The sequence below is a fragment of the Protopterus annectens genome, chromosome 1.part1 (genome assembly GCF_019279795.1).
Source record: "Protopterus annectens isolate FY-2018-M chromosome 1.part1, PAN1.0, whole genome shotgun sequence".
Classification (NCBI taxonomy): domain Eukaryota; kingdom Metazoa; phylum Chordata; order Ceratodontiformes; family Protopteridae; genus Protopterus; species Protopterus annectens.
The window spans coordinates 1,742,328,644-1,742,352,893 of record NC_056726.1 but is presented as its reverse complement, the minus strand read 5'-3'; the positions used below and the strand labels follow the sequence as shown (position 1 = coordinate 1,742,352,893).

At 44.5% G+C, this 24,250-nt stretch overlaps 1 protein-coding gene across 2 annotated transcripts in view; it reads right to left on the bottom strand.

The window, feature by feature from the left end:
- The window catches only part of ARID1A (AT-rich interaction domain 1A), a 3,912,194-nt gene that overhangs the window by 1,081,576 nt on the left and 2,806,368 nt on the right, over nucleotides 1–24,250 (bottom strand). For both annotated transcript variants that reach the window (XM_044084256.1, XM_044084266.1), the window contains exon 14: nucleotides 22,523–22,692. In XM_044084256.1, coding sequence (XP_043940191.1) covers nucleotides 22,523–22,692 — 170 coding nt within the window. The remainder of the gene's footprint in view (nucleotides 1–22,522; nucleotides 22,693–24,250) is intronic.

Below are 24,250 nucleotides of genomic sequence, written 5' to 3'. Positions count from 1 at the left end.
CATCAAGATTTTTCTTGGAGTGCTAATGAGGAGCTTTGTTTGATACAGATAGGTAAGTTTGTTCGAGTATGGGAAGTCTCTGGGACAGGAATATATCCCTCCAGCATATTCGGTTTATTGTGGTGACAAGGTTTAGGTCCCTAGAGTGTGTAGCTCGGAGGAAATGGGATTTCTTTAAGTGGAGCATGTTCAACAGCTCTGGGTTTGACATAGCTTTGTATGTTAGACAGAGATCGCCTCTCAGTAGGAGATATGCGACGGAGTAAAGCTGGAGATTTTTTATACTGTCTGCGTAGGACATCTGTTTGAGGCCAGTAATCCTCTTTGTGAGGTATTTCTGCGGCCTTTCCAGTTGTTGTAGATATCTTGTGAGGTACATAGCAAAAGGGGGGTTGTACTCTATAATGGGTCTAATGAGACTAGTAGAGGAGAACAATGACCTTTTTTTTCCTGGATGAGAAACCTTTTGTGATGAGGGTGTGCCATGTAGAAGGATTTCCTGACTACTGTGGCGATGTGATTATCAATGGAGAGACTACTGTCCACCTGTGTTCCAAGGTCTCTTATTACACCTTCGGTGTTAAGTAGACTACCACCTATGTGGTAGCTCATGGGTACAGAGTTTTTACCAAAGGGGATAACAATGCACTTTTTGGCATTGAGCTTGAGGCTACGGCTTTGACACCAGGCATCTGTCTCAGTGCAGCCCTTTTATAGGATGTCCACATCGTTAGGAGTTTCAATTAAGGCTCCTAGTTTGCAGTCATCTACGAACTTCGTTAGCCAAAGACCTTCTGTGTTAGCCTGTACTTCAGAAAAGTAGATACCAAACAAGAGAGGACCGAGGACTGAAACCTATGGGACTCCACTTGTCACTGGTCTGAAGTCGGATTTGGAGTCTGCTACATTGACAGTGTGGGTTCTGTCAGTGAGCCAGTTGGCAACCCATCTTGTGACATAGGGATTTATACCTACTTTACTGTGTTTATCTATAATTCCAGAGTGGGGGATGGTGTTAAAAGACTTGGCGAGATCTAGATAGGCTGTGTGAACCACCTTACCCTCGTCTACTGCTTTGGTGACTGTTTCAAAGAAGTCAACCAGGTTTAGGAGACATGACCTGCCTTTTACAAACCTGAACTGGGTGGGGTCCAGAGTTTGGAGATAACCATAGTCTTTGTTTATAAGTTTCATGATACTTTCCATGGCCTTGCAGATCAGGCTCGTTAGGCTAATAGGGCGGTAGTTGCTGGGGTCCATGGTGGCTCCCCCTTTGTGGAGTGGGATAACCGTCGCTGTGCGCCATTCAGTGGACACACAGCTTGAGGTGAGGCTATGACTGAACATGGTGCTTAGGTGGGGTGCCAGTTCATTCTGTAGTTCATGTAGAACGCAGCCTGGGATGTTGTCAGGTCCCATGGATGCTGTGTTCTTGGCTTTGGAGAGAGTGGTTTTTACCTGTGCAGCCATGATTACATGAACTTTGCATTCTTCTGGTATAGAGATGGGCCCTTTAGGGGGTGGGGGGGGGGAGTTAGCACTGAACCTATCTGCCAGGCTGTGGGCAATATCAGTTGGTTCTGTATATTTAGTGCCATTGTGCTGTAACTGACATAGCTATAGCATGCTTTGTAGCCGTCTTTAGAATCAGTGGCGATTTTGTTTTCAGAACTAGCTTTGGAGGATTTTATAAGGGATCTCAGCTTCTTACTGAGGCTGACCAGGGAGTTCTTCCAGTCGAGGGATTTTACTCTTTTTTGCAACAGTTTCTTCTGTTGTAGAGTTTGTTTATGGCAGGGGACCACCAGATTGGCTTCCTTTTTTGGAGGATAGCATCTTGGTTCTGTTAGGGATAGCACGATTCATGCACTCGTGTAAGTGCTTATAAAGTGCATTTGTGTAGGATTCACCAGTCGTACCTCTATTGTCCGTCTGCATGGGCGTCGTGAAGTTTGTCACTTCTGTCTTAAGAAGCATGAAGTTGGCTTTGGAGACATTTTTTACAGTGGTTTCCCTAATGAGGGGTGAGGCAGGATGTGGATGTCTAGGCTGATTAGCTTGTGGTCGGCCCTGACCAATGAGGAATTGACCTCTGGTGTGGAACACAGGTCGCCCATTTTGGTAATGACCAGGTCCAGGATATTGCTGCCCCTGGTGGAGGTGTGGATAAGTTGATCCAAGGCACTGGAATTTATGAATTCCAGAAAACTTTTGAGCAAAAGAGTTGGTACACAAGTAGTTTTCCTAGTTAATGGTGGGGTAGCTGAAATCACCCATTATTAGGGTGTTGGGTTGTACCCTAATATTTTCCAGTGAAATGAGTGGGAATCCTGGGGCATGCTGGGGGATCTGTAGCAAGTTACAATTTGGACTGCGGTCTTGCCCAGAGTTAGTTGCACTTGGATAATCTCGGATGCATTATGCTGAGCAACTAGTCTGGAGGTGTAGATAGCCTGGAGGTGTGGATATCCTTAATGAATATGGACACAAATCCACCTTTAATGTTTCGTTCCAGGTTAGGTGGCCAAAAGGTGTGATATGAATTATAGCCTGGCAAAGCAGGGGTGTGCTCTGCAGCCTTGAACCAGGTCTCTGTCACTGCACAGATGTCGATGCACTCCATTTTAAGGAGTGCCTCGAGATGAGGAAATACATACAGAAATTTCCCCTTCCAAGAAAAGGAGAGGGAGTCTACTTTCCAAACCACAGGACTTGGGACTCTGGCACAAAATATTGGAAGTTGTCTGTTCAGGGAGGAGGAATATAAATCTATTTGAGGAAAACCCTATTGGTGGACTACGTCCAAGAACACACCCTTGTGAAGCATTCATTTGTGGGATTGAGTCACAGACCCGCTGAGGGAGTCTGTCATGAGATTCCGGTTGAAGGGAATGTATACTGCCTGAACAGTCATGTGGTACTGGGCAAGAAATTCCCATCCCAGAACAGACAACCTGCAAAGGAGATAGGATTCCCCCCCCCCCCAACTTGTTCACATAACAGATGACTTGTCACGTTGTCCGTGAACAGTTGGAGAAAGCCTAGGGGAAGGAAAAAAAAAGGGGGGGGGGGTTCATTGGATGATACTAAGCTACTGGCCCAGAGGCCTTTACAAGCCTAGCCAAGAAATTCACCCATGTTCCCAATAAAGTCAGCACCTGTTTCCCCTGTCCAGCAGGGATACAGGTGGGATCCCAGGGGTATATTTTAAGTTTCCCATCCAGTTGCCTAGGTTCCTCTTAAACAGGGGTAGAGAGGTAACTCTGCTTGACATGGAGAGGGAGTCTATTCCACAGACGAGGGAGTCTGAGACACAAATCTATCCTGCCAACAAGTTCTATTAATGTCACAGACCATGTTAATACCTTGCGTGCAGGTTGCGCAAGTGGAGTCTGTCTTATGGATATGCAGCAACTCCATCAAGGCTGTGTCTGAAATGGCCTTGTTTGCCAGACACATGTGACCTCTGAGCAGTCTGTATGAGACAGAGTAGAGGGACAGGGCCTCTTAGCCTATCTGTACGGGATAGGTGTTTGAGACCCTGGATTTTTCCTAGTCAGGAACCTCTGTGATCTCTCCAACTGCTGCATGTGCTTGGCAAGGTACATGCCGAAGGGGGGAAAAGTCATCACTGCCAGGTCTTGAACCCAGGAACCTTGTGCACTAAAGTCAGAGCAACACACCACTAAGCCAAATCAGGGTGAAATGCTTGTACAGTTAGTAGCAATGCTTGCATTTTTCTGATGTTGATGTGTTCTGTTTCTGGGAGGGAGACCACATTCCCTGAACTGTAAATCTGCCCAAGGCTGCCCCCCAGCCCACGTGTGATGCATCTATGCAGAGTTCTAGGACTAGGGTGAGAGAATGCAGAGGTAGTCCTGGATTTAGGTCCATCTGTTGACTCCACCAGAGCAGCTCCTTTCTCTAGACAAGGAATGAGGGGGACTTTGCATTCTAGTGGGTGAGAATGCTGGGTCCACACAGATCTGAGGAACCACTGGAACTTCCTCGTGGAATTTTGCCATTGGCACCATGGGTATGGTTGAAGCCATGAATCCCAGCACTGTGAGGAACTCCTTGGCCGTGATGTGAGTCAATGGGAGAAGGGAGTGAAAAAAAGGACTTAAGGTCCTGCACTTTCCGAGGTGGAAGTGATAAACTCACGTCTGTCTGGATTCGACAACCCAGGAAAATGTGGTCCTGTGAAGGGGGTGAGGACTGACTTCCTGAAGTTGATGTTGAATCCCAGTTTTCCAAGGAGGGAAATGGTGGTCTCCAGATTTTGAAGCAGAGTGTGGGAAGTTGGAGCCTGAATAGCAGGTCGTCCAGGTGTGGAAAAATCTGGATACCTAAAAGCCTGCAATGTGCAATTACTGGAGCCAGGCATTTTATGAATACCCTCGGAGCTGTAGAAAGGCTAAAGGGCAATGCAGAGAATGGAAAATGCCAGGAACTAAATCTCCTGAATACAGAGTGAATGGATATGTGAAGGTAAGCATCTTTTATATCTAGAAACGCGGTGTATCTTTGTGGAAGGATAAGAGGAAAGAGTTTTGGAGTTTCAACATTCTGAAGGAAGGAACCTTTAAGAAGGCGTTGAGATGGGATAAATCCAGGATTGGTCCTCAGGGTCCATCCTTTCTGGGCACTAAGAGCGTTCTTGAGTAAAAGCCTTTCCCTCAAGATTTGAGGAACCTTTTGACTGCGGCCCTGCTGCCAGGAAATTGGGGCAGCTACTCTTGGTGGATGCCCATGAAGGGAGGGGTGGAGTGCCACACCATAAAATACCCTTTTTGATTATGGAAAAGACCTAGGAGACTGCCTTTGTTGTGAGGGTGCCTGCGAACCCCTAGGCTTCTTTTGTCTCTTGCCTCCTCAGTAAGACTTAACAGAAGAGTGCTGAGTGCAGCTATGGACCAAAACAGGCTTAGATGGGAAATTCCTATGAAACCTGGGCACAGCAAAAACCAAGATGTGTTTCAACTCCTTGAGTTCCTTAGTTTTTTCCTGTAGGGACTTAAATAGAGAAGCTGTTTCTGGACTAAATAATGCTGAATTACCCAATGGTGCATCCATTAATTTAGGTTTAAAGTCATCCTGGAGAGGGCTGCAACCTAAGCCAGGAGAATCTTCTGAGAACTGAACCAGTAGCTGCTACCCTGGCACAAGCCTCTGCAGCATCACAGCTGCATTTAATGGAGTGTCTTGCCACTTAGGAGGAAGCTCCCAAGATAGAAATATGCAAGGTTTTTCTTTTAGAATCTAGGTGGTCTACAATGCCACTTCATGCCTGAGACAAATGCTCTTAACAAGTACTTAGTCATGAGTGTCTGATAACTGAAGGCCCTGAAAACCAAGGGGGGGCTGAAGTATAGGTCTTTTTCTCAGTCTCTCAATGGTTCTACTCTCTCATCTGATGGGAAAAAGGTGGTAGAAGGAAGCATCCCAGATGGTTTATCTGAAGCTACAGAAAAATGACTGCTAGGTCCATAGCAGGCCATCTAAAGAAAAATTTACAATCTTTAGCAACTTTGTAGAAGCAGTCTGGCTTCTTAGGAGCTAGGGCCTGGGAGTCTGGGGTTTGGGAAGCATTGTGAAAGGCATCCAGAAATGTAAGACGCACTGCAGAGAGGGCTAGGTAAATCAACTTGTAGAAGGCTGGGGAGCAGGAATAGAAACAGGCTGAGAAAGGTACCTTGAGGGCCAGGAAGGCCTGAAACAAGCTTTGGGAGAAGGCCTGCCAATCTGGAGGGACCTCTATCAGGGGACAAATGCTTAGTTTTTTTTCCTTTGCAGGAGAAAATCTTATGCAACGTTGGAGGAGCAGACAAAGGCCTGCATTCAAAGTGTCTGAATCTATTTCTTCTTGCACTAGAATTCATGGTACCCCCGCTAGGGCCCTCCGTACTTTTCAGCCTAGGTTCCCCCGTGACATCCTGACTGGACATCTGTTCCAATTCCAAAGAAGTGCTCGTGGCCGAAGTCAAGGTGGCCTCAGAATTGGGCTCAGCCTGTGAATCTGTGCCTGAAGTCAGGTGAGCCTCTGGGTTAACTAACACCTTGGGAGATGCATCTGATGGTGGAGGTGTAGCAGAAGCTGAAGGACAAGGTTTCTTGGCCTCATGCTTCACTGGCTTGGTGTCGGACGCCGAGATACCTTCATTACTCTTAGCTAACAACTTGAGCCATTGGTTCTCTAAATAGATAGTAAGAGAAGAGAGCCTGCTTCTAAGGGTCTTGGATACGAAGGACTGGCAAATGCTGCAGGACTTATGGTTGTGACTAGGCCCTAGACAAGAGAGACACTGTAGAGGACTGTTCTTATGTGGAATTTGTCTTTGACACTGGCACTTGCCCCTATTGGATGAGGACCAAAACAGTAGCAGAGATATTATCCCCAGTGGGGCACTTACCTGGTAAAGGCTGAAGTTGCAGTTACTGAAACAGACAGACTGTCCGAATGGATTTCTGACTGGTGGAAGAAAGGTTTTGAGGATGGTACATGCATACATCACTTTTATAGCCTACATTTAACAGCAGCCTATACCCTATAGTAGTATAAGACTTTATACCCAAGTGTAGTGTTGTCAGACAGGGCATCTGCCAGTTCCAGGAGGAGGGGAAGATATTCTCTACAAGTCCAACTGGCCAAGGGCTTCCATGGAGGGAAATCCTACAAGTTAGGACTGCAACAGTGAAACAATCATCTACAAATATCAAGTTTTCAGCAGTATAGCACATATGGATGTCTTTGGGTCTTGAGTGGCTGCAAAGCTCAAATGTGAATTTGTCAGAAACCTCAGGAATATTCTGTACCTGAGGACAACGATTTTCTGCAGATGAAGGGGACTACCATGTGTATGGCCATGGCACCATCATATGCTTGTGTACATCTCACTTACAAGGAAAACCTTTGCTGACTGGCTCTAACTTACTTGAATTGAAACATTTTGCATGTTTTAGGGTTGGGAGGGTGGCCTAATGGTTAAGGTGTTTGCCTTACAAACACAAGGTACAGGGTTTGAATCTCACAGGGGATAACTGGCTAGGCTTAAAATGGCTCGCAAGATCATTCCTAGCGGTAACACCAATGTTCCTGGTAAGTAGCATATCAGCAGCAACACCTTAAGTACATACTCAGGGGTGAGAGCCACTGGAATACAGGCCTGGTATGAACTTATGAACCTAAAAAACCTGACAAATAGATAATAAACTCTTCTGCAACATCAACAGAATGGTTTGGAGGGACAATTATATCTTGCAGAGGAAGCAGCTGCTGTGGAACAAACTTTCCATTCACATAAAATAAAGTTCATCTCAGTCCATATTCAAATGCAACATAGATATATGGATAGGAAACAAAATTCATCCAGGGACTGCACTCTGCTCTAATGGGCACAGGCAGCTCCTAAATGCTTTATCCTATGAATTAGTTCCCTCAAATTATCTATGGTATGATCCCAACTATTAGGGGTAACATACAAATTTATCAACCATGGGAATGGATAAAGCTCATCTATAACCAAATGGGACAGGTTATTTTGAGCACAAAACGGAAACTGGCCAGACTTAAAACAGCCCACAAGACCAGCTAGCCCAGCACTTACCTCTGAACCTATTATGATTCTCTACTGTGAAATGTGGATGATGGTGTACTGATGATAAAAAGGTGGAGTGTGCCACAGTCAGGAGTTGTTACAATGGGCGCAAACACCTCTTAAGACAGATCAAATGTAGTGGCAATGGTCAATTTTTGGAAGTTAGTCTGTATAAAAGAGGGCAGCTCATTTTCTTGAAAAGATACTTATACCAAAAGTCTGTATTCAAATGTGCTATAACTGTCACCCAACTTCTAAGGGTAATGTTTTACAGGATCACTTTTTTGGGCAAATCAGAAATACTTCAGAACAGCTTGTTAGATTCCTTATCAATAGCAAAGTTAAGTTTTTTTTCAGTGTAGATCTCTCTAGTATTTAACTGATCAAGAGAAGGAACTAGTGAGAAATGTGAGTAATGGAAAGGTGGCCCCTATGACAACTAACAATGCAGAACATAATCAACTGAGTGGTTATTGGCACTGCTAACCTTAATGTTGGATGTAAATTATGTAACAGCAAACAAGACCCGAATTGCACGTTTTTTCACACTATGTAATAAAGAATGAAATAGTCATAACAGGATAGTTTAGTGACAGCTAAACAGCTATTAAAGGAGCAGAAATTTGAAAGAAGTACCCAAACAGAATAAGTTTTTCTGTGGCACCTTTAAATGTTCATAATTTAATTACCTTAACATTACAGTGCCAACTACTTTTAATATCTAAGTGGCAAAAAATATTTTATGACAGGATGTACTAAACGTGAAAGCAAAGGTTTGGTTTACATTGACTTGTGCATATAAAAACTGTGTGGGGGCACAGGCAGTTAAGAGTACATATGACAGTAATAGCTACACGATTTAAGAAGAAAATCTGAAAATAGTGCTTGTTAAAATATGCAAAAAAAAAGCTGGCTTTAAAATTTGGTGTACTTCAAATTGCCATTACAATTTGGTGTGTGTGTGTGTGTGTGTGTGTGTGTGTGTGTGTGTGTGTGTGTGTGTGTGTGTGTGTGTGTGCGCGTGGGGTTTAAATACAGGATTTTTTTTTTTTTTTTTTTTTACCATACTCAAAGAAAATTGCAAGCTAAACTTAAATATATGGGCAAGTACAGGTATAATGGCATACTATCTTTAAAGGCATACTTCCATAAGCCTGAATACATTTTAAAGTTTTTGTAGTGTATAGCCATGGTCATGCTTTTATATGCTGTTATACAGAAAATTATAAGATTTTTATTTATTGTACTACAGTTTTAAAAATCTGATTTTTTCACTCTGGGGCAAAACTGATTACATGAATTTTTGGCGAGTGTTTTAAACATTTTGTCAGTATTATAAATCTTCTGTTATACTTGACTGATGAAGGACATGGTTTTACAATTCCTGGTCCTGAGAAGGAATACAGATGTCCTGAGTCTCAGACCCAACTTGTGAGACAGATTCCACACCCCCTCAGCCAGCCTACACAGGAGGTATTAACTGAGCAATCCTCTGTTGAAGGATGAAACTAATGTAGTGTCTAATAACTTGGAGAATCCCTGTTTACTGAAGGGGTTTTAAGGCTTTGATGGCTAGGAGTACCATCATCGCATCATTTATGCTGATGGACACACTGTCCTAGGTCTCAGACACCCAAGGATGTTCAGATCCCTTGAGTGGACTCCCAAGGGGGTGGCTGAGGAGTCTACATCAATCAACTGAGTGTTTAGTCCCAACTTGAAAGTTGCCCCCTTAAATGAGACTACCTGTCACATCTACTATGAAAGCTTATTTATTCAAGGCAAGAGAGGGATGGATACTGTAACGAATGAACATGTTTAACATCATCTGCTACTTAGGTACCAATGAAGGTTTCATGTGTAATCCTGTCAGATGGACTAACAGAAGAGGAGAGACTATGTAACCCAGCATCTTGAGAATCTCCCTTGCAGAATCTAAGGGTGTGTGGAGTGGGGTTGGATTTGGAGGTAAAGAAAGGAAGCAGCTAGGGGTTGATCACAGCTGATCCCTCTAAGGGTCTAAAACCCTGACTACCAACAGGCGTCCCCCTTTCTTGCACTAGATTTCCTACCTTTTGACTTTCTTTCTACATGTACTTGATGGTATGAGCAATACTTGGCAAGGTAGTTACAACTGTACCTAGCAAGGGGGTTTCAAAACTGCTTCAAAAATTGCATAGGCTTCCTCTTTCCCTCTGGTCTCTAAACACTTGGTCTGCAAGGGTATCCAAACTGCATGTCATTTTCCATTGGTGAATTTAAGGACCTGTGCTTTCACATGGCCTGGTTCAAGTCCTCAGCCAGGCATGTCTCTAAATGACTGAGCCCATGGCTTCTGCTGTGTACAATGCATACACTGCATCATAACTGCACTTACCGTCTTTCAACTTAACAGGTGAGGTGGCGTAATTTCAACATCTCATACGAGATTTATCCTCAATGGGTACTTTATAAAGTATGTGCTTTGGCAGTTCATGTACCCAAAACACCAGTGTAGTGTTAAGTGTAGACACCCTTCCAAAAAATCTCTTTCCCTGTTTGAAAGATGTGGGGTTTTGACCAGCGCCACAGCAGATCCCTTGCAGACAGTACAGTAACGCCTTAGCTGGATCAGCAGCAGAATTTATACAGATACTTACAGGAATCAGCAACATTCAGAACTGTTTACATTTCCTGGGGAGGCAATAAAATAAAGTCATGTTCTAAAGAAGCACTTCACTTGTAGAAAAAAAGTACAGTTTTGTACCTACCATAAATGTAGATGTTCGAAGATCCACATTGCTGCAGTCCTTACATATGGGTAGTCCGCTGTCCTCGGACGGCCCGAATACCAAAGTATTAGGCTGACGTCGGTCATGGGCGCTCAGATCTGACATCAGAGCGTCAGAGTATAAAAGCACATGACCGACGTCAAATCCTCAGTCTTTTCTTGCCCCAGATGTCAGAAGGCCCTAAAAAGAAAGGCCACAGCCAAAAATAGAATACTTCCCAAAAGGCATGTACAAATAACAGCTACCACCCAAACCATACAACCATTCCAAACTACAGAGGGGAAGGAGGGAGGGTAAATTGGACTGCAGCAATGTGGATCTTCGAACATCTACATTTATGGTAGGTACAAAACTGTACTATGTTCTTCATCTCACATTGCTGCAGTCCTTACATATGGGTAGAATCCCAAAGCAGAGGTAAAGGGAGGCTGGCAAAATCATACAGCATTAGGAGCTGCCAAAATGCCCTGTAAGATTGCAGTGGCAAATCCAGCCCTAGATTTGGAATGAAGAGGAAGGTGGTAATGTTTAGAAAAAGTATGCACTGAACTCCAAGTAGCTGCTTCCAAAATATCTTTAGTAGCTACTCCCCTTAAAAAAGCTGTAGAAGTGGCAGTAGCCCTAGTGGAGTGAGATCTGATTCCAGCCGGAATCTCCTTACCATGATGAGAATAACAAAAAGCAATACAAAAGCCAATCCACTTAGAAATAGTTTATTTTGAAACAGGTTTCCCCTGAGAACCTAAAGCAAAAGAAAACAACTGCTGAGACTGTCTGAACCCTTTAGTCCTGCTCAAATAATAACGCAACTGCCTGTGAATATCCAAAGTGTGCAAAGTTTTCTCCCCTTTATTTTGGGGATCTGCATAAAAAGTGGGCAAATGAATTGATTGGTTCAAGGCCACATTTGAAACCACTTTAGGCATAAAAGTAGGATTAGCACGCAGAGATACCCTATCCTTATGAAAAATTAGGAAGGGTTCAACTGCCATAAGAGCCTGTAATTCAGAAACCCTTCTAGCAGACGTAATGGCCAACAAAAAAGCAGTCTTCCAAGACAAAAACTTTAACTCAGCAGTAGCTGCAGGTTCAAAAGGAGGTAAAGTAAGTTTTTCCAACACAAAATTGAGATCCCAGGCAGGAGTAGGAGCTCTACGTGGGGGTCTTATGTTCTTTGCCCCTCTAAGAAATTGCTTAAACAAAGAATGAGAGAATAATGGAGGGTCACAGTCATAGTGAGCAGAAATGGCTGCAGCATGAACTTTTATAGAGGAGAAAGACAAACCCTTGTCTAATAATTCTGTATGATATTGAAGAGAAACACTTAAATCAGGCCTGGAAACATCAAAGCTCTTTGTTTTGCTCCAAATTAAAAATCTCCTCCATTTATCAGCATAAACTTTCCTTGTACTAGGCCTTCTGGCCTCTAAAATAACATTCAAAACTTGTTGTGGAAGCTGCGACCCTCCAGGTTCTAGAACCGAATATGCCAGGCTGTTAGATGCAGGGACTGAATCCTGACATTGAGGAAATGATTGCCCTCCTGAGACAAAAGGTGCGGAATCAAGGCAAAGGCCATGGAGGCTCCTTACTAAACTCCTCAGCAGAGGGTACCAGTGCTGTCGAGGCCAATCTGGAGCTATCAGAATCATGGAGGGCTTGTCTTGTCTGACCTTCAAGAGTACCTTGGAGAGGAGAGGCAGAGGCGGAAAGGCATAGACGTGAAGATTGCTCCAACTGAATGACAGAGCATCCACTTTCCAAGCTGTGGGATGAAACATTTTTGTGCAAAACTTTGGCAACTGGAAATTTAGTGGAGAAGCGAACAGATCTATGTCTGGAGTTCCCCATATCACTGTCAATTTTCGAAATACATGAGGATCCAATTTCCACTCGTGGGGATCCACTATCTGTCTGCTTAAAACATCTGCTAAGGAGTTCTGTGCTCCTGGTAGAAACCTTGCCTGAAGACTGAGGCGTAAACTGAGAGCAGTCTCCCACAAAATCATTGCTTGCCTGCAGAGAGGATACGAATGGGTTCCCCCTTGCTTGTTGATGTACCACATGACCGTTGTGTTGTCTGTTAGAATCAACACTTGCCATGGGTGAAGTAAATCCTTGAAAGCCATCAATGCAAATTGGACTGCTAACATCTCCTTCATGTTGATATGTAAATGTTGAAGTCTGGCAGGCCACGTGTCTTGAACCCATTTTCCATTGAGGTGTGCTCCCCAAGCCTTGTCCGAGGCATCTGTCGTTAAAATCTGACTCGCCTCTGGTCGGGTCACAGAGAGTCCCTTGTTTAGGTGACATTCCTGAGCCCACCACAAAAATTCCTTTTGAATGCAAGGTATTATTTGAATGACAGTGTCCAGATCTTGGCAGTGTTGTGTCCATACATTTTTGAGATACCATTGTAGCTTCCTCATATGCAGTTTGGCATTGGGAAGCACCAGAATACAAGATGCCATGAACCCCAAGGCTTGAAGGACTGTCCTTGCAGTCAGCCTGGACCGTAGAGACAATTGATGGAAGTAAAGTGTAAGGTTCTTTTGCTTGTCCGGGGTCAAAAGGCCATCTGGGAAGCTGTATTCAGTCTCACACCCAGAAAGCACATTTCCTGAGAGGGTACTAGACTGGACTTTGTTTCGTTCACAGAATACCCTAGGCACCTTAACACTGCCATCACATACTGTAGATGATGAAGAAGCTCGTACTTGTCTTGAGCAAGAATCAGGCAATCGTCCAAATAAGGATAAATTTGTATTCCTCTTAACCTTAAGAAGGCTATCACTGGAGCCAGAACCTTTGTGAACACCCTGGGCAGTAGATAAGCCAAAGGGCAATGCAGAGAACTGATAATGTACAGTCCCAGCCCGAAAACGCAGGTATCTCCTGCAACTGGGCCTGATAGGAACATGAAGATAAGCCTCTTTGAGATCTAGAGTTACCATCCAGTGATCTTTGCCCAACAGAGGTAGAAGTTGTTGCAACGTCAACATTTTGAATTTTGGAATGTCCAGGTATGTGTTGAGGATAGATAAATCCAAAATTGGCCTCCAAGTGTTTCCTTTCTTTGGTACTAGAAACAGGCTAGAATAAAATCCTAGGCCCACTTCTGACAGAGGGACCTGCTGTATAGCCCCCATTTGAAGAAGTAAAGAAATCTGCTTGTGAGCCTCTACCATTTGTTGAGGAGGAACGTCTGGCATGCCTTTGAAAGGAGGCAATGTATGGAAATAAAACTTGTAGCCTCGGTCTATAATGTCCAACACCCATTTGTCCTGGGTGATTAAAAGCCAGTTTTGCTTGAAGAGTGCCAACTTTCCTCCCAAAGGAGCTGCCAGACAGGAAGAATCTGGCAGCTGAAGATGCAGGTCATTGGGCCTGTTTACGAAAGGACTGGCCTCTGCCCTCACCTGTAGATTGTGCAGGTGAACTCCATGTTCTAGGCTTGAAAGAACTCTGAGCTCTGCCCCTACCACGTCTAGATCTACCCCTAAACTGTAAATCAGAAGAAGGATAAGCCCATCCCTTAGAAGGCCAATTCCTGCTAAACTTAGGAGGTTGCACCTGCAAAAAATCTTTAACAGTCTGCATAGATTTAGCCTTGTCTTCCATTTTCTTCAAGACAGACTCCACAGGAGAACCAAACAAAACTTCAGACTGCAAAGGAGCATCCAAAATTCTAGTTTTAACATGCTCTGACAAATTCTGATCCTTAAGCCAGGCGTGCCTGCGAATAACAGAACCAGTGGCAGCCACCCTGGAAGAAGCCTGTAAAGCATCGAAATCACACTGCAAAGAATGCTTACCCACCTGTTCAGAGGCATGTACCAAATCCTGTAATTCTTTACACTCTATGCCCTCTGCCAAAGCATCCACTTTAGATTTTAGTTGAGTAAGGAGAAAATTCTGATACTTCAACATATGAAACTGACAATTCAAAGCCCTCATTGCTAAAGTGGAAGAGGTATACACTTTCTTACCCCATCTATCCAAAGCTCTAGCATCTTTATCTATAGGAACTGGATTCTTTACAACAGAAGCCCTGACACCCTTAGGTCCCTGGCTAATAGTTTCTGGGTCAGCCCTTGGACTCTTATACAGATATTTATGAGCCTCAGGCACTCTGTAATACATGTCTGGCTTAACTGGCGCAGGAGGCAGAGAGTCTGGATTAAGGGAAGCCTTGGAGAAAACGTCTTGAACAACATCCAAAACAGGAGGTATAGCCAAGGGCCTATGCTGTGGTAAAAACAAAAATTCCCTAAGCCTCTTTCGTGAATCTGAGAAATCCTGACCTTCCCATTTAAAATGTTCCTTCATAGAATGCAGGGTTTCTGAAAAAGAAAAATCCTCTGGAGGAGAAGCAGAAGGAGTGGAATCCTCTGCGTCTGAATCAGAATAAGGAGGAAAATCCTGAATGTCTTCAGCCGAAGACTCAGAGTAATCTGAAGCCTGCTCCAAAGTTTCCACCTCTGGCTCCACCCTAGGCCTCTTATCAGGAGGGGGCATAGAACCTCTGATTAAAGAAATTAAATCTTCTGCCATTTTAAGCATGTGTTTTTTAGGCACAGAACCTGCAGAACTAGGACTGACACCTGTGGAAGGCAAACCAGGCCTGCCTTTGGAAGGAGCCTTAGAGACAGAAGGAGAAGGCCTAACCACCTTAGGCAAGGAAGGGAGAACAGCAACCTGAGAGGCCCCCTCAGCCTGACCTGACTCCTGAGAGGCCACATCTTGCAATATCAAAGCCTCCCCCCTGAGACTCAACTGAAACCTCGGCTGGATCCACAGATTCCACCGTAGGTTCTAAAGAACCAGCGTCCGGAACGGACTCATCCTGCCTGGACTTTAAAGATTTGTCTTTGCGCTTCTTCGCGGTAGCGGGCGTCGGAGGATCCAACGGCATATTATAATTACACCGCTAACCGAAGACAAGCCTAGCGCAATCTAACCTACGTTTAATGGTGCGCTTATTAAACCTAGCACAAAAGCGACACCCGACTACGTCGTGCTCAGGACCCAAACAAGGAATACAAAGAGAGTGGTAATCCCTATGCGGTATCTGTTTCCCACAAGAAATACAATTATTCACTTTTTCTGACATCCGGAATTAACTGAGGCAAGAAAAAACAAAAATATTCCCCAACGGGGTACTTAGCCCAACTTGGTTTCGGTCTGAAACTCAGAATATGAAAATGTCAGAACGCCGAACGGCACTTGCAAACGCTGCTTCTGCATCGGACCATGCGGCAAAAAAGACTGAGGATATGACGTCGGTCATGCGCTTTTATACTCTGACGCTCTGATGTCAGATCTGAGCGCCCATGACCGACGTCAGCCTAATACTTTGGTATTCGGGCCGACCGAGGACAGCGGACTACCCATATGTAAGGACTGCAGCAATGTGAGATGAAGAACATCCCAAGGTTTCTCTAACTGGTGCTACAGCTATGAGTCTTGGCCTTGTGTACACAAACTCCCTTCCTACCTTTTGAGACATGAGACAGACTCTCATTTAAAGTCTTCCTTCACCCTGCTGAGGTTCCACCAAATAAACTGTCCCCTAGCTGTGAAGATAGTGTATCCTCTTCACAGAGGATAAAGTGTTCTCTGTCTTTGAGTCATAGATGAGTGGAGAAGAGATCTGGCAGTCACATGCCAGTTCAACTACCTCAGAGTCAAAGAAATCAATTCTCAGACAGTGCGAAGGTTAATTTTTCCTTTTATGAACAGGGACCCTGACATTAAAAAAATGTGGCAAGAAAACTGAAGATGGCATTGGCAGCTGCCCCTCTTGTACCACAGGTGTACTGATGCCCAGATGGGAGGGTATCCATCTGGAGGCATACCAAGCTAGGGAAGTCAGGCCAGATATTGGGCTTTCTGTGGCACGACTAAATGGGAACCACTATTGCACAACTGATATCTACATTGATAGTCACATTTTACCTAATAAAACTAAAATAACCACTTCTGTAGGGAGTAAGCTGTCCTACACATCATACACATTGAATTTAATTCTGCAGCTGCACAACACTGGAGAAGGAGAAACTCACTACTTGGGGCACAAAGCAGATCTGTACCAAAAGATTTCATATAGTACTAATACTCATCCTTCAATGTCAGCCAGCTGGGTTTGTCCAGTTACAACCCAATCAACTACTTACTGATCACGTGCAGGAAATTATGCACCTAGCATATGGCCAGTCTAACGCCAAGTCTCAGATGCCCAAACATCTACTGCAACTGAGAAACACTTTATGGACCAATGGCAAGTCACTGATCAGTACCATCAAAATGGCTGGCAATTTTACTGCGAGTGGCCAAATGAGTCATCAGTATGGCCTGACAACGTCGTACTGAATACCTGCTGCAGACAACTGGGGCAACAGACCAGCTGTGGAACAGTCTTGAGAGATTCTTGAATCTAAGACTTCCAATTTCCTAGGCATCTCCATTTTCCTACTTTTATGGCACCTGGAATACTCACTGTATATTCTATCCTTGTCTGGGTTGGGGGAGAAAAAAGGTCTCAGAAACCAGTACCCCCACACAAAGGCAGAGATGGGTATACCCTGGGATGAAGAGATACATTTATGGTGTTCCATAAAATCGCCAAGGTTACTAGTTTACCTTAGTAACTGTCTTTATTAAAGTTCTATAATAGTCATAATTTTTATCATTATCTTTACAGGAATCTTTTTAAAAAAACACCATTAGCCACCACCAGACAGAAAAAATAAATTCACAGAGTTATAAAAATAGTAACAGACTGAAATCTGAAAATACATTTTGGGGGGGGGGGGGCAACAGTAGTCATTCACTCAGAAGGGAAATGAACAGACAGCCACACAAGTGACCTTTTTCTTGCTGAACAAAGATAGCATAGGTTACGCTTTCCTTCGCTTGTGGACTTGCTTCTCATGCCACTGCTAACTGCAGGAACTCTGCACCCATCCCACAGACGTCCAATTTGTGCAACAGTAGCCAAATTTTACACGGGTACTTACACAAATCCAAAACCTTACAAAACTGCTCATACTTTCTGAAGTAACAATGATCCTTATGATGAAAGTACTGCTGTGTAAGAACTTACCATAACCTTAGATGTCCTCTTCTACATGCTGCTGTATTCATGACATCAGGGAGTTTGCCTATGGTGAACTCTCACATGTCCTGCCTTTATACATAAGTTAAACGCTACCGCTAGGGTGCACACAACGTCCTGCGCCTCTGTCAGACGTAGAGTATAAAGCGGACGTCAGCATGCACTTCTTCAGAAGAATGCCGCCGGAATCAGCGACTATGGAGTGGTTATTCCTAGAAACTGGAATCAGACAAGTGTGAGGGGAAGGCTGGGTTTGAAACTATACAGCAGCATTATAGAAAAGGACATCTAAGGTTATGGTAAGTGCTTACACAACAACACTATGTCCTATTCATATGCTGCTGTATCCATAACTTAAGGGAGAGGGCAAAAGCTCCTGTCCTAATGAAGGGGAGGCGGACCAGAAGTAGTTTCCACAAACCTATGAAGGATGACTCTGGTAAATCCTGCCCTGGCTTTAGAGACCATATCCTGTTCGTAGTGTCTGGTGAAAGTGCGAAGTGAGGACCAAGTAGCTTGCCTCTAGGACAGCAGCCATGTCCAATCCTTTAAGGAAAGCCCCTGAGGAGGACACTGCCCTGGTTGAATGTGCCCTGACTGAGGCTGGTAGTGACTTACCATGGTTGGTGTAGCAAAAGGAAATGTTTTTTGATATCCAAGAGGATATAGTTTGCTTTTAAACAGGTTGACCTAGGGCTCTAGTGTGAGAGGGGATGAAGAGCTTGTCAGATTTTTGGAAAGATTTGGTTTTGGCCAAATAAAACCTGAGCTGTGTACGTTTAGGGAGTGCAGTATCCTCTGTGCTCAGTTCTGCGAGGAGGGGAAAAAAGTAGGCAAGTTGATAGTCTGACTTAGGGAAGAGTCATTTACCACTTTGGGCATGAACACGGGGTTAGTACGCAAACATACCCTGTCCTTGTGGAAGACAGTGAACGGGGGATATATCATAAGGGTCTGGAGTTCGGAGACCCTTCTGGCAGAGGTTATGGCCACCAAGAGTATAGTCTTCCAAGTGCAGTGTTGGAGGGAGCAGACTTTGGCTGGTTCAAATGATGGTAGTGTTAATTTTTCTAGGACAAAATTAAGGTTACCAAGGAGGTGGAATGGACTTCCTAGGTGGCCTGAGCTGTAGTGCCCCTCTCAAGAAGAGTTTGACCTCTAATCTAGATGCTAAAGGTGATACCAGGGGTAGGGCAAGCTGAAATGGCAGATGGGTGGATTTTAGTGGAGGAGTATGATGGTCTGGATTTCATAAGGTTACACAGGTAGGAAAAGACCACTGGGGGCTCTGCTGTCAGTGGTTCTAGGTTGTTTTTCTGACACCATAAGGAAAACCTCTTTCACTTTGAGAGGCAAGATTTTCTAGTACTTGGTTTATATATATATATATATATATATATATATATATATATATATATATATATATATATATATATAGGTGTCTGAAGGGAATCAACGCCCTATCACCCACAATGTGAGGTTCAGTGTGGGCAGTTGAGGGTGTAAGACAGTTCCCTTGTCCTGTGTGAACAGATCCATTCTCTGAGGTAACTTGTGGTAATTGCCCTTGGCAAGGTGAAATAGAGGGAACCAATGCTGCCTTGGACAGTAGGAGTCACCAGCAAGATTTGAGGCTGTTCCTTCTGAATTTTCAGGAGGATTATTTGAATGAAAGGGAAGAGGGGAATGCATATGCGTACATCCCCTTCCAAGAGCTTGAGAGAGTGTCCACCCTTCCACGCCTCTGGGTGAGGTGCCCTGGAGCAGAAAATTGGGAGCGGTCTGTTCATGGGGAGGCAAAGACATCCACATTCGGAATGCCCCATTGATGGGCTTGGTCCAGAAACACTTCCTTGTTCAGCATCCACTTGTGAGACAGGGTCATGGTCCTGCTCAAGGAATCTGCCATTATATCGTCTGCGGAGGGGATATATACTGCTTGGAGAAAGATTTGTTTCTCCAGTGCTATATCCCAAGCCTGCAGTGCTAGTCTGCACAGGAGGTAGGACCTTGTCCCCCACCTTTTAAAGTTGAATGGCCTATGTATTCGAACCATGCACCTAACACAAGCCCATTCAACTACTGAGGATATAGGGAAAGGCAGCATCCTGAAGGAGGGGACTCTGAGGAAGGTGATAAGGTGGGATAGGGTCCAGGATGGGCCTCCAGGGACCTTCCCTTCTTGGGGAACCAGGAAAATTCTTGAGTAAATCTCTTCTCTACTGCAAAGGGCAGGTCCTGTTGAATAGTGCCTTGAGCCAGAAGTTCCTGCAGGATTGGAGGGAAAAGTGGATTTTAACTCTCTAGGCAGGGGAGGGATGCCTTTAGGAGAGGTTCTGGTCTCCCAAGTCATGAAGTATCCTTGTTTTATGATGGATAGGACCCAGGAGTCCTGGGTAACCTGCGTCCAAGCATAAAGGGAGAGAGAGAGGTGCATGGAAAGAGGGGTGTCTGGGTGGAGGGCCTGGTAGTCACAGACTACCAGGCTTTCCCTGAAAGGACTGTTTAAAGGGTGGAGTACAGGAGAGACCTGGAAGAGTGTTGCTTCCTGTGGTCCTTTCTAGGTTTAGCTTGCATTCTCTTAGTTGAGGACCTAACAAAAGAAGTTTAAGCTGAGTAGTTTCTCTGAAAACATGGAACTGGGGAGACAAAGATGTGTCTCAATTCCTGCAATTCCTTGCCTTTGGTCTGGAGGGTCTTAAAGAGTTCAGCAGCAGCTGCCCCAAACAGGTTTTTGTTATCCAGGGGCACAACTAGGAGCTTGGCTTTGATGTCATCCGGGAGGGTTTGCAATCTTAACCAAGAGTACCTCATGATGACAGATCCAGAGGTGGCAGCCCTTGCAGATGTTTATACAGCATCGTAGCTGCACTTGGAGCGTCAGGTCACTTGTGTGCAGGAATTCAGGAGAGAGGAATATTGGCTTTAGCAGGAGAGTCATGGAGCTCTTACAGTTGCTTGACCACATCTTCCAATGGAGCCAAGGAATACTTGACCGTATGTCTGATAGGTGACCACTCGTACTGCTAGGGTGGCAGAAGTATTTTTTCCCCAGACGTTCCATCATTCTGCTCTCTATCAGAGGGCAGTAGAGGTGGATGGTAGTAATTTTGAGGTTTTGTCGGTGGTCACAGAAATAACTGCATGGTCTGCAGAAGGGGCTTTACACAGGAAGGATGCCTGCTCGGGCACCTTATAGAATCTGTCTGGATGCTTGGGTGCTAGGGGCTGTGAGTCAGGGTTTTTTGAAGCAGGCACGAGGTCATCCAGAAATGCAGGGTGTACTGGCGGCACTGCAGAAGAGCTGGGAGACTCCAGTTGTAAGAGTTCATAGTACCTCTTTGGGGTCTCAGTGACCTAACTGCTATCCCATTTGAAAAAGGTTTGCATTTTGGTGATGGTCTCACCAAAGGTGAGGTCCTCACACCAAGGGAGTCGGCACCTTTGGATTCCTCCCTCTGGTGAAGCATATCCCAGAGGAGAAGCAATCTGAGAAGAGTAGGTTAGGGATTCATCATCCAAAGAATCCTCTTCTGCGGAAGAGACATCCAGAGCAGGCTCCTCAAGGGTAGAGGACATGAAGTCCTGTCCAGGCATCTGGCCCTGATACAAGGCCAGAAAGGCATTGAGCAGGCCTTGGGTGAAGGCCTGCCAATCTGGAGGCTGTTCAAAAGATGAAGTAGGCAGAGGCTGAGAAATATGTTTAGTTTTCTGTTTCCTCTTCTTATGGATGTCTTGGGGAGAGGATTCAGAAATACAGTGAAGGGTTGGAGGGCCGGATGCCAGCCAACACTCCACTACATCAGAGACTATGTCCTCTCGTACTAAAACTTGGAAGATGCCATGTGGACCCTCTGATATGAGGCTTAATACTCCCTCAGTGACCAAATCGGATGCCTGAAATTCCCCCCTGGACGTAACCTCGGGCAAAGGAGAGGTTTCCTTCGGGCCTTCTGCCGAAGGAAGCTCCGAGGACTCCGGCTTAGACTCTGGGCCTTCACTAGCCTCGACAGCAACGGCTGGAGTGGAGGGCACAGCAGTCTGTTCGGGCCTACTCTTCTTGGCCTTCTTGACTGAGGGCTTGTCCGAGGGTTCCGAAGTTGGGTCCATCCTGGAAGTTAAAACGTTTGAGTGTCTGATTTTCAAGGTATAGTTTTAAGGCTACGAGATGGCTTCTGAGAGTCTTGGGGTCAAAGGCCTGACAAATACTAAAGTTGGTATGGTAGTGTAAACGACCTAGACAGAATAGGCAGAGCTCATGGGAATCCTTATGTGGAATTTGTCTTCCACACATACACTTGCCCTTTCTACCTGACATGTAACCCAAAGCAGTAGCAAGTAAACAGAAAACCCCAAACAGGCACTTACCTGAAGTCGGATGAACGCACGCTTCTACTGGCAGCACGATGACTGGAGCTGGCAGTCACACAGGCGGTAGTGAAGTTCTGAAGAGGTGCGTGCTGACGCCTGCTTTATACCAGATGCCCATTTATGACCGACGTCTGACAGAGGCGCAGGACGTCACCTGCACTCTAGCAGTAGCATTTAACTTTTATATAATGGCTGGACGTGCAAGAGTTCACCAGAGGCAAACTCCCTGATGTCATGAATACAGCAGCATATGAACAGAAGGACATCATTCATTTTTTTTCAGAAGTAGATAGGCTCAAAATTATTTCACGCCTGTTAACTGTGTTGGATCCATTGACTTTTTCAGCCATGACCCAACTCACATGGGTAAGAGTAAGTAAAATAAATAGAGACAATGTAGCACTTTTGATCAAATAGCCTTCTTTTGAAAAATGGCCAGAAAAAAAAAAAAGGAAGACCCATGTGGATACATGGGGAACACAGCTTCACACACAGACAAGTCAGGGTTGAACCCCAAAAGGCAGTCTTATCAGTGAGTTATGGAATTGTCCTCATCTTGTTTACAGTGCTTTTCACACCCTGGTCCAGTACAGGCACTTTTGTCAGCTTTCCTTGTGTGCCCACAAGCTGAAATTAGCTACAAACCAAATTAGCAAGTTTCTTACCTTTCCTCACAGGTCCATAGTGATCTCTATTGGGTTCAAAAGACATTCGTCCCATCATATCAGAAGTGTTCATAGCAGACTGGTACACTGAATTTGGAGTTATAGAATTTCTTTTCTGGAAAACTGTGTCACCATCAACAAAGGTATCCTGGAGATTCACAGAGTTATTCCTAAACAATCCACCAAATTTACTGTTAATACTGTATGTCACCATTTTTATTAGCACTATGTGTTGCATCATTTTGTTAGTACTATATGTTGAATTTCTAGTATCAATCTTTCAAAGATTCTTCAACCAGATCACTTACAGGTGTGCTTACTGTAAAAACAAGGAGTGCCCACCATATCATCTGATCTTTGAGAGACCCATATGGAGTAGGAAGACACCAGAGTACTTCTTCAGTTGCCCTCCAAGCAGCTGTATTACTATTGATCTCTAACTCCTGTGTTAACAGCAAGACCACCTACTCTCATCCCATTCTAGTGATGGTGGCACAAATCAAAATTACAACGATGCAAGCAATTTATCATAAATACATATATTGGAGTGTGGTCACTGTTGCAACTATCACTACAAAGATCTGTTGCTAGTCAAGTCTGAAAGCTGTGCACTTCTCTCATTGCTTAGCTGGAGCTTGCCTCAGACTCCTTCATGTACCTGGTACATAAGGGGTGGTGATCACCTGAGCCATCTTTAATTCTCGCTTGGTCTCAGAGCAGAGCCATGCCCACACCATTGTCTATTACCAAGGAAATGCCCAAGAGATGGGGTCTGTGTCATGAGCATAAATGGGCACTAAAGTAAAGGGGAAAGGAGGGAGGAAGAAAGGACTGCAACAGTGACCACACTAAATGAATGCACAATTATTTTCTTCATGGAAGATGGCTGCATTTCTCACCATAGGGAAAATTTCTAAAGCTGGCCACTGCCTGTATGGCGGTTGTTTCACTTTTTCTGAGAATGAATAAAGAATGCCTTTACAGGGTAGTGGAAGCAAATCCAGTCCTCACCATGGATATGACATCCAGTCTACAGTACTTACAGAAGGTGTGAAATGAAGACTAGGTGAATGCCTCAAATGTTCTGTGCACTAACCTCTGATGAAGGCACTGTCTGTTGCATTATACCTTGTGGAATAGGGACTCTTTCTGGAAGACCCTACGAGACTTGTAACAAAAGTTGATGGAGTGTGCTAGCCATATGCAGATAATTTGCTAACTACTAACCCTACTCTGTTTTCTGCAACAGACAAAACAGATTTCAGTTTCTGTTTTAGTATAACCCAGTTAGCACCTAAATTCCTATGTACCTCTAGGGAATGCAGCACCCCCCCCATTCTGGGGATTAAAGGTGAAAAATGTAAAATTGGAAGTTGGATTGTTTGAGTCAGGGCTAATCTGGTAGGTTAGAAGGAGCAATGTAAACCTGACTTTATGGAACTGCAAAACTGGCTCTGCACATAAGGGGTTTGGAGTTCCAAGACCTTCCTAGCAGGTGTAACAGCAACAAAGAAAGTTTATTCTAGTTCATAAATTTTAGAGGCACTGCTGCAGCTAATTCAGTGGGTGGTAAAATCAGATTTTTCAGCACAAAATTCAAGTCTGAAGCCAACGCCATTTTTTCCAGGAAGCCTCAAGTGGATGATGCCCTTCAGGAATCAATTTGGTTTTGGACTACTGTGGGGATCTACAGGCAGGCAGAAATTGAAGAGGCATACTTCCAGGAAT